General features: G+C 45.9%; 2 protein-coding genes across 4 annotated transcripts in view; one reads left to right on the top strand and one right to left on the bottom strand.

The window, feature by feature from the left end:
* The window catches only part of LOC120947376 (protein bric-a-brac 1-like), a 138,006-nt gene that overhangs the window by 66,547 nt on the left and 57,402 nt on the right, over positions 1 to 14,057 (top strand). The gene's annotated exons all lie outside the window — the stretch shown is intronic.
* LOC120947377 (maltase 2-like) lies at positions 3,757 to 6,631 on the bottom strand. Its single transcript, XM_040362640.2, has 4 exons — positions 6,051 to 6,631; positions 5,695 to 5,979; positions 5,538 to 5,614; positions 3,757 to 5,461 (listed from the first exon to the last, which is right to left on the bottom strand). Exons 1-4 carry the CDS (start codon positions 6,561 to 6,563, stop codon positions 4,489 to 4,491), a joined length of 1,848 nt encoding a protein of 615 aa, XP_040218574.2. The 5' UTR covers positions 6,564 to 6,631; the 3' UTR covers positions 3,757 to 4,488.

The following is a 14,057-nucleotide window of genomic DNA, read 5'->3' as shown; positions in this document are numbered from 1 at the left end:
GTGTCGCACGGTGGTGGAGCGAGTTCAAAACCGGGCAAGGCTTACGGTTCGGTGTACACACTCAACCCACACGCTTTGGTTTACACGATTGAAGTGAACTGTTTGCAATGGGTCAAATAACGAGTGCTTGTTACCGTGAACTTGGTGCAACAGTTCATTAGACCATACGCAACGCGAGTTTAATTTAGCAAATTAATCACATAAGTATTGCTTCCCGGCAACGTACCAGTTTTTCATTGCGTGACTAGTATAAAATAGAATAATTGTAATGCACCATTTACTTACATGAACTAATGCTGACTTGTTTTATTTCTTATTGCAGGTAAGAATTTTCAACTAAACACCGCTTTAAACCCCCGAAGAGCTTCGAAGAAATGTCTTCATCGCTGCTAAGTAGAAACAAAATCTATTTTTTTTAAATATGTCCTTTAAATTACTTTCATGACGATTTCACTCTTGATTACACACTAACACATTCACTACCGGCTCCACGGTACTGTGGAGATACATATAATTGCCGCTTGCTGGGTGTTGACTTAGAAATGCTCTTCTCTTCCTCTCGGTACAAACGGTCAACTGGAAAAAAAGGATTGCCAGTGAAAAGTAGGGGAGGAAAAGTAGAAGCAAAAAATGTATTACAATCCTGCTTCCTTTGCTGGTAGCAGGGTGGGGCACACAGTGCCAGCAAGGGGTGTGATGCCAGAGGATGGATGCAACGGGCAGCCATGTTGTGACCATAAACAATGTAGGAAAAATAAATCATTCATGCAGCCATTTCTGCCAGCCGACACTTTTCTCGTTCGGCACACATCCTCCCTCCTGCTTCGCACACGCACGTACAAACGGTTGCTTTTTAGGTTAGCGGACGCGCAATGAGGAGAGAGAGGAGGACTGGAGCGGCTTTTTCTTCGAAGCGGCAGATCTAGTCCTTCGAAGGGACGTTTCTTAAGGAGTTGACGAAAGTTGTGAGATGATTTCTTTGAAAAAATAAGTTGTGTAAATTTGTGAAAACCTTAAAACCTTATATCAAGTAGACGCTTCAACAGTTGCGCTCGTTTGAAGTATTCAATTTATGATCATTTGTTATTATTTTCATTCCTTTTTTTTCCCACTTGCGTGGATAAAACATTCATGCATCATAAAACTTGTAATACTCTCTGGTTCTGTACATTCCACAATAACAACTAGCATGCAACATTACGTACCCAGTAATTTTCTTCGACTCAACTTTCCTATCAGCTCGCCCGGCCCGGGTAAGCTGCATAAAATGTACACCGCCTGCCTGGAAGTTGGAGCAAACGAAGTGAGGGAACAAAAATAAAATCATAAATATTAGATGACGATGAATATGGAGCAGACGCTAGTTTTTTTTTACAGAGCGAATGAGCAAGGAGGAGAAAAAGAAGAAGCAATACCTGCCCTTCTCGTCCTTGTGGCTGTGCCAAGTATTGGTCATTGGAATACTCCATTTGCTCGATGTCAGGGAGTAAGATAGAATGGAAGCAAGCACGGCAGGGAAGGCAAGTGGGAAGATAAAACAGGATTTAATATTTATAAACAAACTAAGGCGCACATTTATATCGCACCAAATGACAAGGCCCGGCCATGTTTTTTCACCTTTTGCGCGTTCGAAAGTATCCACGCGTATTGCAAGCATCCGTGCAACTTATTTCACTCCCATCAGCGATGGTCCTTTTCCTTTTGCAGCCTGCTCATCGACAAGTAGCCGCCACTGCTCATTGCTGCTGTCCAGAACGTCTGGCAAAGAGATTTGCGGGCTTTGGTAGGGAAGTAGACGGACAGGTGCGGTCCTGTTCGTCCGTCCTGGGTAGTTGATGCTGTAAATTCTCGCTTAATCTTGCTCCGTTTTCGCGGTACACCTAAAGTACGAAACAATCACCTGTGAAACAGTTTTCGTGGAGCGCTAGCTAACACGTTGTACTGGCTCTTCGGACGCTTACGATAAACCATAATCAGCTGTGTAAATATTTTCGCACAATTAACCCTTGCATTTTGAATGTCTGTCCGTGGCTCTGCCGGGTTTCTATTAAGCGTTTTCGCTAGAATGGACGATAGTGTTCAGTGGCTGCCGTGTCTTTAACATTGTCCAGTTGCTGGACACTGGACACAACACAATGATGGGAAGGAATTTTTACTTTGGGGCCGTCCATAAATTACGTAACGCTGAAATTGGGATTTTTCGACCCCCTCCCCCCCTATCGTAACAAAACGTAACGTTGGAGGAGACCCCCCTTCCAAAATTACGTAACGCATGATCGAACAACCCCCCCTTACTTAGATGACTCCGTAGCGTGCGCATTACATCTAGGCGTAACTGTCGTTGGTGCTGTTTCATGCTTCGCAGGATCGTGCAGCAGATCGTGATGCATATACCCGCAACCGTTGATGCCACAAGGCTCCTTTACGTGGCAGGCGTTGCTGTGCTGACGCAGGCATTTGCGGCACAAATTCTCCGTTCTGATGACATTCAATCGTTCATGCACGTTCAGGTGCCTGAAACGTCTGCAACTCTCCAGACTATTACACCCAGTTCTACAAACTGCACAAGTCCGACCCGTAACGTTGCGCCCAACTGACGAATTGTTGCGTCCATGGCTTGTCCATGGATGGGCGTGGGTGAAGGGTTCCCCTTTAGGCTGTCTGCGTTCATCAACCTTTCTCTCCGTCTCGCCATTGCCGAAGGAGTGAACCCTTGCGCCAGCTATGGCATCGGCCAACTCTCCTATCCAGTTTCCGAAGTCAGTTAGGTTGACTTTGTCCCTGGTGTGTTTAAAAACGGCCCAATTAGTAAACATACTAGGAGGCAGTCTACTCAACAGTTCGTTTAGTAGCGCTACGTTGTACATGTATCCATGTAGCTCGTTGTACATGTATCCATCATCAAAAAAAAAAATAAAATAAAAAAAAAAAAAAAAAAATTGACAGCACCGCACGACTGTTGTTTACCAACAATAATATACAGGTCGATGCGTTTAGCGTAGAATGACATGTAACTGTTTGAATTTTGTTGACGGTAAGATTGAAAACTACAGTCTTTACCTGAGACACACGGCTCTTAAACCTGTATTACACGGTGGATTTTTTCATGGCAATTTTCTGTCAAACCTCTGTTTTGGTATTTTATAAATGTCAAGTTCGTATTCCCTATCAAAAGATATAAAGAAATAAAAGTGCAAAACTTACCCAGGTGGGCGATCATTTGTCAGTGACCAGTGATAGGATTGTATTACGTTACGTAACAGAATGTGAACCCCCCCTCTCCCCTATGTACCAAACCGTAACGCTACAGGGAACCCCTTCCCCCCCCCTTTGAGCGTTACGTAATTTATGGACGCCCCCTTTAAAAACCATGTCGCTTTGTAAGGGTAAAGCTCCCGATTTTTAAAACCGATCCATATCAGACAAAACTAAACCTTTAATCAATTACACTCGTGGATAACAGAAGCGCACAAAATGACGACTCTTACCCATCTTTTATCGATTCTAGCAACGCTGGCTTTCACATGCTTGCATAATGTATGTAACGACCCCGTACGAGTCGCCAAGTCCCCGCTAGCAAAGACTTGCTGATCAAATTTTTACCACACTGAGACATTTTTAGTGAATTATTACACACTTGCCAAGGCTGCCTTCCGTATATACCTTTGTGTCACTTTGTGCCTTCAAAGTCCACAAAGTACCGCGAAGGAAGGAACGATGTGCATCGTCCAGCAGTTCCAGACAGATCCTGCCGGAGCGGAATTCCAGCAAACGTTCCACCGGTCGCAGCGATTGAATTCGAATTGCATCAAAATAATAATAAGCCATGCTGCACTGTCTGCAACCTCGATCCACGTGCGTGTGGGTGGATCGCAATGACTTTATTGAGTGAATAATTAACCACCCCGTGCGCTAGGGGCTTTCAATTTACTGCGATTGTTTAAATGACAATCCCGAACACGCGCGGTTTCGAAAAAAAAAGTCCTGAAAAGCCCCTTTGCAGGAAGAGGACAGCTCACACCAGCCCAGTTGACAGTAAGTCGTGTAATTTGTGGATTGCAGTTCGATGGATATACATTTTTTAATAGGACCTCCGATTGCACCAGTCCTCCGCGTCAGTCGACACGGACCTTCGTGGAGTTAAATCAGAACCGTTGCTGGATTATTATTTTATACCAGGAGAAAACCAAATGCTTTACACACATTATGCTTTGACCTGCCACTCACCCGGCGGTGTAGTGAAGCGTTTAATGACGGTGGTTTCGTTTCGCCACCGAAGAGTGATACAATTTTTACGTTAATAATTTCTGACCGATTGTTAGCTGGCAGATCGGAGGAAGAATGGGCTGTTACAGAGCGGCGGTAAATTATTGAATTCGCTGCAACATTGATCAGGAATCGATTAGGCTAGTGGAGGTTGAATGTAAGAATATTTCGTCTTTCTTACAATGAACTTCATAATTGTCTTGCGACTGGAACCTGGAATCGTTAGAAAGAATTCAATTTCTTGAACAAAGTTGCAACTGCACACAGAGATACAATTAACTTGAAGCAACCAGTAACAGTGTCAGTAGAAGAGGATGCTTCCTTGCCTAGAATGATCGATTCATACGGTCCAACAAGCAGCTGGGTAGCTTCCACCGTCTGGTTGATCTTGTAGCGAGACGCCGTCCCTACCAAGAACACACGAACTTCTCCATCACCTATCGAATCGTATAGATCGTGCAGGTCAACTTCGGTCATCTCATCGCCCAGATTAATCAAGACAATGAAGAACGCACTTCGATCCTCCTTCAGATATCGCACAAACCCATACACTTGCTCCGTTAACGCGCGTGATCGGAATGCACCTTCACGAAACACGCGATCGCGCCTCAGCTTGATCGCTTTCGTGTACACCTGATAGTGACTCCGATCGCTTTCCAGTTGCTTGCGAAGGTTCGACTGCCGATAGTAAGGATACACCGGTAGCCAGGTTCGGTTCGCCGTCGAAAACCCGGCATTATGCGTATCGTCCCACTGGAACGGAGTTCGCTGTGGGTCGCGTGACTTCCACTTGTACAGCTCCGGCCCAACGTTACAGCCCTGCGGGTCCAAGCTATCCTCCCAGGCCATGTCTCGGTAGTCGACCATACCGATCTCCTCCCCGTTGTACGTCACAGCAACACCGGGCAGTGTCATAAGCAGCACATTCATCGCATCAATCCGTTCCTCACCGTAGCGACTGCCAACGCGTGGCTGATCGTGATTCCCAAGCACCCAGTTGGTCACCTTACCGCGGGGCAGGTTTTCCAACCACCGATCGATGACGTACTTGAAGTCGCGCGCATTCGAATCTCCGTTCAGCTCACCCAACAGCACAAAGTTAAACGGGAAGTGTGCCCGCTGCTCCGACCCATCGTCCGACTGGTAGAAGCGCAGCACCATATCCATGCTGGTGTAGGCCTCCGTTAGCATGATTCTGGAAGCAGATTGAGACTTTTGTTGTTTCAAACAGCTTCCTCACAAAAGGTGTCAAAATCACACAAAACACGTACATCGCATCCGAGCCCGTCTGTTCCACAAACTCGTCTATCACCTTCCTCCAGTGGCCGATGACGTCGTATGTTTCCAGCTGTAGAAATATTATCTTGCTTTGTTTAGTACCTTTCTAGAACCGTTTCCATCTCACAGATGCTCAACAACCGCACGTACCAGATTGTTTGTGTAGATGTGATGCGTGTAGCCGTAGCTCAATGGATCGCTCGGATCGTTGATCGGTTCGTCACGAAACAGTGCATCCTCGAACATGTGGTTGATTGCGTCCACCCGAAACCCGGACGCTCCACGCTCCATCCAGAAGCGCAGGATATTATCGAACTCCTTGATCACCCTCGGGTTGCGATAGTTCAGATCCGGCTGGCCCACTTCGAACTGATGCAGATAGTACTCCTGGCGTATTTCGCTCCACTCCCAAGCCGAACCATAAAACACGGAGTTCTGTAACTCCCCAACAAAAAACATGTTTTTATTTCTGGAAATACAGCACTATTGAACGAGACGAGACTTACCCAATTGTTTGGGACATCCGGACGTGCCTGGCCGGGAACGGGCCTTCCCGGATGCCACACGTAATAGTCCCGGTACGGTTCCACACCCAACTCCGACTGCACGAACCACCAGTGCTCATTGCTCGAGTGGTTCGGCACAAAGTCGAGCACAATCTTGAGCCCCAGCTTGCGTGCCTCGTCGAACAGTTCCTCCAGATCGCCGTTCGTACCGAACAGTGGATCAACTTGCAGGAAATCGCTCACATCGTACCCAAAGTCTCGCTGGGGTGACTGGAAGATTGGGCTTAGCCACGTCGCATCGATGCCGGTGTCTTTGAGGTACTGGAGCTTCGCCGTCACCCCTCGAATGTCGCCCACTCCATTGCCGTCGGTGTCATAGAACGAGCGTGGATAGATCTGGTACAGTACGGCCGTCTTCCACCAGTCGGTGTCGGTTTGGTTTTGTCCCCTGATGCTGGACGCAAGGAAACCTACCGTGCAAGCGACTGCTAGTAAACACTTCCAACCGGACATGTCCTACAGGTACTTTGGCTAGCAAATAACTGAGCCACTTGTTTAGAGACATCGTTAGCTAATCATTATTCTGCTTGCTGTTTGAATCGAGCAGATGAAAGACGTAGAACACAAGTGATTAGATTATTTGAGGCGCCGTGTGTGTTTCTGCGAGGGGACATCAATGCGCTTTTGCGCAACCAATAACAATAACATCGCTTCTTCTTAATGCTAGTCGATAACATTCTTATCATTTCAACTCTCTCCTATCAAGATGTCATTAAATTTGTTAACTAAATATGACAGTGGTTGACTGTCAGATAAGATACAGTACAACTTATGCCGTCTTACCACCTGAAAACCAGCGCCAAAGAAGAGAAGATTGCTACCATCGATTGCTCTCTATGCGAGTCGTAGTCGGTTCGCTACAATGCTTTAGCCATTTCTTCTTCTCTCCCCCACCCGTCACAAATGTGGTGCAATTGAATGCGAAAATTGCCCGTTTGTGCATCGCAGATGCGTGCGTGCGTTGCACACAAAAGCGCACCAATGCGAAACTGCAACGGAGCGGTTGCGAAAGGGAAGCGTTTGCGAACAATCGAAGAAGAGAAAAAAAAAAACCTCCCACCGAAAGCATACCGCATTTCGTGTGCTGTCTATATTACCAGAGTCCCTTCGCTACCGGGCCGTTACCTACGCCGTTCCCGGTGTGCAGCTTTTTCGCTCTGTTTTATCCAATTTCCATCTCGCTAGCTTATTGAGTTTACCGTCGATACAATAAAAACAGATCTTTCGCTCTCTGTCTCTCTCCTCCGAGCTTTCCTCGCTTCACTCCCTTTGCATCGCCCCCTTCCCGAATCGGTCGCGAACAATTAAGAGAGGGATTTTATTTGGTCTGATAATTTGTTTAATTGTTTTATAATTGATATGATTAATTTTAAATACACGCACCGTACGAGTAGTATGAGGGATTGTTCCTTTTTTTGTTGCTGTGGCGTTCGTGGTTACCTCTTTCGCTACGAATGATAGGAGCCGTTTTTGCCGTTATGTAGCATATCGATTCGTACACGTGTGTGTTCAGACTTTTTTTTCTTCATTTGGTTGATAATGAAAGAGAAACAAAACATACTAAAATAACACCACAATCGATGTACGATCCATTAGATAAGCTACAGCCGCTGCAAATCAACCTACCCGAAAAAAATAAACCCCAACTGCACTCTGAAATATGTACCACTTTCCCTCCCTACCACACACCCCACCCCACACTCTGTAGCTCGATTTCGCAGTTATTTAGTTCGATTGCATCCCCGAGTATCTTGTTTGTGCAAATATTGGTATTCGCGCGTTCGGAGTAATAAAATTGTTAAAATTAGAGCACCACGCTTCGCGACGGGGTGCCGCTGGGATTGGAATCTAACGCGCTCCTTCAGTGCAATCGATCGGTTGAGTTGAGTGCCACTGTTTTGTCTTTCGATGGGGTTTTTTTTTGTCTGCATTTCCCTATTCACAACTACACATGTGCGTCGTCGTTTCGGCACGGAGTATATCTCCATATGGAAATTATGATGCTAAGCAAAGCCTACCTCTATCGAGCCAAATTGCTACCACTGACGCGCTGGCTAGAAAAGGCGCAGCGGCTTGAAGTGTTCTTGCGGGGGACAGAGCGGGGGTGAAGCGTTCGGAAGGAATTTCCTTCTTGTCTTGGGTCGGGTTTTTTGCTTGTACCGTTTAGCCGAACGTTACACGCGGTAACGATCCCCCACCCCTGTTCAAGTAGCCCCTTTCAAGCATGGTTAGACGTGCGGTGGGTAATTAAAACTATGCTCAACCGCTGCACCACCACTCTCCAACATCCACCATTTCTTTCAATGCTTTAGTGCTCTCTAGCAGCAGCAAAAAAGCGACGATTTCTACATGACTTTTAAGACACTCATTTAATAGTTGTATTGATCGATGTGCTGTGTGTTGTATTGCTGTCTTGCTGGCTGCACACTACTGGCACTACCAGCTTTGCCGAAACGACTTCATCACGAGTCTGCCTTCCCCGCCCGGTGTGTGGGATTGTGCAAACGTAGCAGTGAGCCAGGGGCTCGTCTTTATTAACCGTCTTGCAGTCGCCGGAGCTAAGGAAAACTCTCCAATCGTAACGAAATTGGCAGCACTTAATTGAGGGTTTCATTGACACGGAATCAAACCGGCAATGCTTGCTCTCTCTCTCTCGCTCTGTGTGTCTGTGTGCAATATTATATTCTCTACTGAATCGAATCGAACGTTTCTTTGCCACTTTTTCCTACCGATTTAGCAAGAAGCACCACCGCCCGGGGGAAGGAAAGGATCTTCGTGACGCTTTCTGGGCTGTGCCAAGTACCGAGTGTTTGTACTGGTATTGTTTGCCGAGGAAAGTGTGTATGTTTTCTTAGCTACTTGAGCAGCCTGTACACTGTAAATGCCGGCCACATCCTCTTTAAACAATGGCGAATGGAAAAGACACAGCTATAACTTAATTTCCATACACAAACTTCTTACACTGACGATAGGGAGCAACGGAGGGATTAGTTGGGAAGGGTTTGTGCACTACGGACCAGAGCCGATCTAACGGAAACAATCGGAAAACGTTGCAAAACTTCATCGCAGTATCAAGCGTCTGTGATGGCTTTAGTGCGTCTTCTGTGGCCAACAAGGGTTTATTTGTGATTCTTTGCCCTCCTTTTTTCTCACTCAATCTGCTCTGCCGATGCTATTTTTAGTGAGAAGATTGAATATTTGCTTTTCTGTGTATTGTGTGGAGCAGAGGAAAAGGGAGGCCTCTTTAGTCAGGTGTAGTTGAAGAACGATGAGCAGCATATAACGGTGTTAATGATGCAGTAAAACATTGATCAAGCAAATCGTTTGACAACACCTGCAGCGGATGAGGAGTTTGTGTTGTGCTCGAAATTGATTCATGGAAAAGTGAATTCATTGCAAGTTCAGAAATATTCGACATTTCAACAAAAAGTTTTCGCTTTGAATTCAGAAGGAGTGGCATGAATTTAGAAAAACTTCCTAATACGACCGAAGAAAACTATTTCCGGAGCAAAGCTGCTATTTTCTAGCTTTGAAATGCTGCTCGTAATGCACCATAAATCTAACCACAATCACTTGTACCCCATAATACACATCATTATGGTAAAGTAGCGTGCTCCTATATCCATCATACCAAAACGTGCAACAACATCCTCCCTTTTTCCTTTCATCATAATTCATCTGTAGTCCACAAAGTTTCTCTTATCGCAACGAAAATCCGTAACAATCTCCTTTTGACACGATCAGCCCCACTCTCAACCAGTCTTTGAATTATCCTTGAATTGAGTTATTTTAACTCTAGCCGCAGGAAGAATTTGAAACGGAAGTTCCACCAAACGGAACACACCGAACCGAAAAAGGATACCAATTGTGCCCCCAAAAACACTGCTTTCGCAGCCACGATTGGTCTCTGATTGTTGGGTTGCACGTTTTTTCCAGGCAAATAGGCAGCCTGCTAGAGGAAGCGTTTACATCATCATTTGCGAGGCCACAATATAATTTGCCTCGCCATTTTGGAACAACCTCGGGAGGAAGGGTTTTACTCCCAATTTACCATGCCAAGTGGCTCAATTCCTTCCCACTCCTTGAAGGCGTGCAAAACATTCCCAAAACGGTCAAACGGTTGACGAATGTTACTGGCAAACCATGTCGAAAAACATGTATCGTACAAGTGGTTTTTGCTGCTGTATTTCCTACCATTTTCACCGACACCGGAGGTAATGATTGAATATTATGCAAATGATCGGAAATGGTCCCAACCAACAACCACCGTTCTTTTGCAGCCGTTGCTGTGGTTCAGGTCGATTGAATTTAGCCGCTCAGTCTCAAATTCGCGATCCTATCTTTAGTCGAATTTTGATTTTTGCATATTGTACCGCTTCGGACCACCGAAAACGGATGGCCAAATACGATAGCTCACTCAATCCGGCGACTATTATTTATGTAGCTTTATTGCTTCTCTCCCGACCTCCGGAAAAACAGGGAAGTCAATACTCCAACTCCATTGCCAGAGAGTCCGTACAAACTTGCTGGGGGTTTTATTATTGCAAGCCACATGCTCTACTGCTTTGCTGGCCACAAGCCACTGCAAGACATTGCAAACTTTTTACCGTAATTTAACTATAAACAAAATCATTAAATCTTATCCTGCTGGGAACGGGAAGGGAGCACCCAGGAAATGGTGCAAAGTTTTGTGCACTGCCGGAGCTCGGGACGGCCATATGTTGCCGGAGTTGAAAATATAGAAACAATGCCATAACACTGACGCCAAACTGTCGCGCTGCCGGAACAGTGCTACGCGTGGTTATATGCAATGGAATCGTTTTGATTTTCTTTTCTAGTATATTTTTCGTTTAAAAAAAAGCGTTCGATTTAATTTCCACAATTTGCCAGAGCAACGTTATGGATATTTGCCGTCCAGAAACGATTTTGTTGCTAATGCAAATGAATCACATTCTCTAATTACCTTCATGAATATGTCTTAATGCGATCGTTTGCATTGTGCAACCATTCTCTCTTTCTCACTCGCACACTCACTCGTTCGCATAATAATGCAAGCTGATTGGAAACCATTAAGCGATAATTTGGCGCGTCGATTTTCTCCACTTCCCAATCGTTCGTTCTTAAGCCTTGAGCTCCAGAGCACGCCTGCAAAAACGCTTTATCCTCGCGTGGCTGTTGGTGAATATGCATTTGGTTTGGTCAGGGGCTCACGCATAAGTCAAAAAGCCCCCGATGCTTCCCCATCAGTACTTTCCCCTTGCCAACCCTGGATTTCAATTTTTCAATCAATTAAACCCGTGCCCGTGCAAACACGGGAGGGAAAACACGCTAAGCAGCACGCACCGAACAGCGAAACGCCCTTCCGGGCAAAGGTGAACACCGGCCCGGAAAAACAATGCAAAGTGGATGGTCAACCACGACCCCCAAAAACCGTGGTTCAATCGCACTAATTCGCGACCAAAGCGCGTCCACGTAGCCCTCTTTGTGCCCGCCCGCCCGCCCCCGGCTTCGATTTGTCAAAACAGCTTCCCATCCGGTCGCGCGACGGAATCGTGGCTGCACTATAGGGCACTACCACCACAACCCCTACCAGAGGTGTATGTCTGTCTCACCTGAGGAGTGGGAAGGGGGAGAGGTTGCAGTGACGGTGTGAAAACACTCCATACTTTCCCTTTCCGGTGTCGGAGCCCGGAACAACCCCCGGGGAGGAAATTGTTTAGTATGTAGCATACGAGGGCGGCACACAAACAACAACAGTGTATTGACGGTGTTTATCACACATTAAAAACAAATAGTTTTCCCAGCCGGTTGAAGGGTGGTGTGGAAGGGGGGGGGGGCGGGGTGGGGGTGGAGAAGGGAAGAGGAAGGAGGAGAAGTTGGAGGAGTGTTAGAGATGGGTGTATCAAATTGTATGTCATGTGTCTCCCGTGCTTTTTTGGATAAAAGGTGGCTTAAAGAGAGGCTCGCCAGGGGATTGTTTCAGACTGAGGTCGGTTTTTTACATGACTTTTGTTATCCTAAGTAGGGCTACAAAATGTCACTGGCAATGTCATACAAAATTATGCACTCAATTGTGATAATCAGAGGTGAGATTACATCAGAGGATACTTGGTGACATTTTAGCAACCAACGCTTGGACAGTCACTTTTAGATGACTTTTTTTACTGTGATCAATTATGCAAAATGTCACTGTTCTAGTCATGACAAATTCCGACTGAAAAAAAAAATCATATCAGCGTCACGAGCTCTACTGTGATGATCAGAGATGAGACTCAAACATTTGGTGGAACAATCACATGCTTGGTGACATTTTTTGCAACCAACTCTGTGTCAGTCACTTGGTTGTGACATTTTCTGTCGGTTATCATCATCGATAGTTATGCGAAATATGCGGTGCGTGCGAGTGGTCTCAAGCAACAAAATGAACATGCATTCTCGCTCTGTCCGCTTTGATGGTCTGTTGGGTAGAATGATTAAGCATTTGAGTGAGAAACTCGCCTAGCATGTTCCAAGAATGTTGTGATTATCATTGGGAGAAAATGTCATGACCAAGTAAGTGACCAAGAATAAGGGGCTACAAAAAATGTCACCAAGCATGCGATTGATCAAACATCTGTTTGAGGCTCACCCCAGATCATCACAGTTGTATCGCGTTCGGCATGCCATGACGCACTTTCATTGATTATCAGCAATAAACATCAAGCTACTATGGACATGCTTATTGTTTTCGGTGGTGATCATCACGTGATGTTCATGACATTTTGACAGCACGGATTCTAAGGAAATATGAAATAGAGTATAAAACGTCATATATGTTTTATGGTTAATTAAGCACAATTTGTGTCATTAAATATAGACTACAGTGTATTATATTCGTCATATCTTGGCTCACAAACAAACCTTGGCTCACAAACAAACCTTGGCTCACAAATTGGTTACATTGCATCAACGTCAGTGATGAAAAAGTGTCCACAAAATCATACCAAAAACGCGCCAAAAAAACTGCTTTACTTTCATTCTGCGCCACAAATAAAGCCACCACTCCTGCCCACACCGGCCCGATGCCGAAATGCAGCCGTGTAGTTGCAAGTTGCATCCTCCAAAATGCAAGCCCCGACGAGTTAGCTACCATCGCTCGCTGCTGCTTGGGGGATGCATGCTTTATCTTTAATTTTAATTAGGCCAAGAGCCTCTCGACACTGTGCATCGAGCTGTGGGGGCCATGTCTGCCGAACCGCGGTGCAACGTCGGTGATGTTAAGGATGGAGGCATTTTCAACTATTTTTCTGCTGCTGCTGCTGCTCTTCCAGCTTTTGATGCATATTATTTGTAGCTACTACTACCACTACTACTGCTACTATTATTATTATGTTTTTCAATGCGCGCGTCAGGCGCGTCCGGTGTGTGTGTGAGTGTATGTCGCGTCTATGTCATTTTTCTCCCTGCTCAGGCAGAGCTCAGGCCTCTTACAACACACTTAGTCGGGAGACGAGACCGAGCGAGACCGAGCGAGCAGAGAGAGAGAGAGAGAGAGAGAGACAGCAGACGAGTCGGTGGCAAATCCAGCTTCTATATATATTTTATTCATTTTCCTACCCACTTATCATTTGCAACCGACCACCCTTGCAGCCCTTCCGCCCTCCTCTTCAACACTGCAGGTGCATCACGGAGAGGCATCGTCATCATCATCGTCGTCGCGCGTGAATGTGGTTTGGCTGAAAAGATGAAACGAAGAAAAATGCGCTCAAAAAATGTGGCACACACTCAAGCACACTCTTTAGGACCGGGAAGAGCAGGCGGGTTGTTTTTCACAGTGCACGCAAAAAAAAAGGGAATAAAATCACTCGGTTCCAGCCCGTTTTCCCTTGTGGCCAATTCGGCCACAGTGGGTGGGTGGTGCATTTTTACGAGTCCTCTCTGTCCCGGGGTGTGGGATGCACATTTTGG

The sequence above is a fragment of the Anopheles coluzzii genome, chromosome 2 (assembly GCF_943734685.1).
Source record: "Anopheles coluzzii chromosome 2, AcolN3, whole genome shotgun sequence".
NCBI lineage: Eukaryota > Metazoa > Arthropoda > Insecta > Diptera > Culicidae > Anopheles > Anopheles coluzzii.
Note: the sequence above shows the minus strand (reverse complement) of the source record. Positions and strands in the feature narration are given on the sequence as shown.

What these genes read in the sequence shown, in the direction of transcription:
- LOC120947377 (XM_040362640.2), bottom strand. Translation starts at nt 6,563, where the DNA reads ATGTCCGGTTGGAAGTGTTTACTAGCAGTCGCTTGCACGGTAGGTTTC. An exon ending in CGGATGTCCCAAACAATTGG is followed by an intron (nt 5,980 to 6,050) that starts GTAAGTCTCGTC and finishes GGGGAGTTACAG; the next exon opens with AACTCCGTGTTTTATGGTTC. An exon ending in CAGACGGGCTCGGATGCGAT is followed by an intron (nt 5,462 to 5,537) that starts GTACGTGTTTTG and finishes ATCTGCTTCCAG; the next exon opens with AATCATGCTAACGGAGGCCT.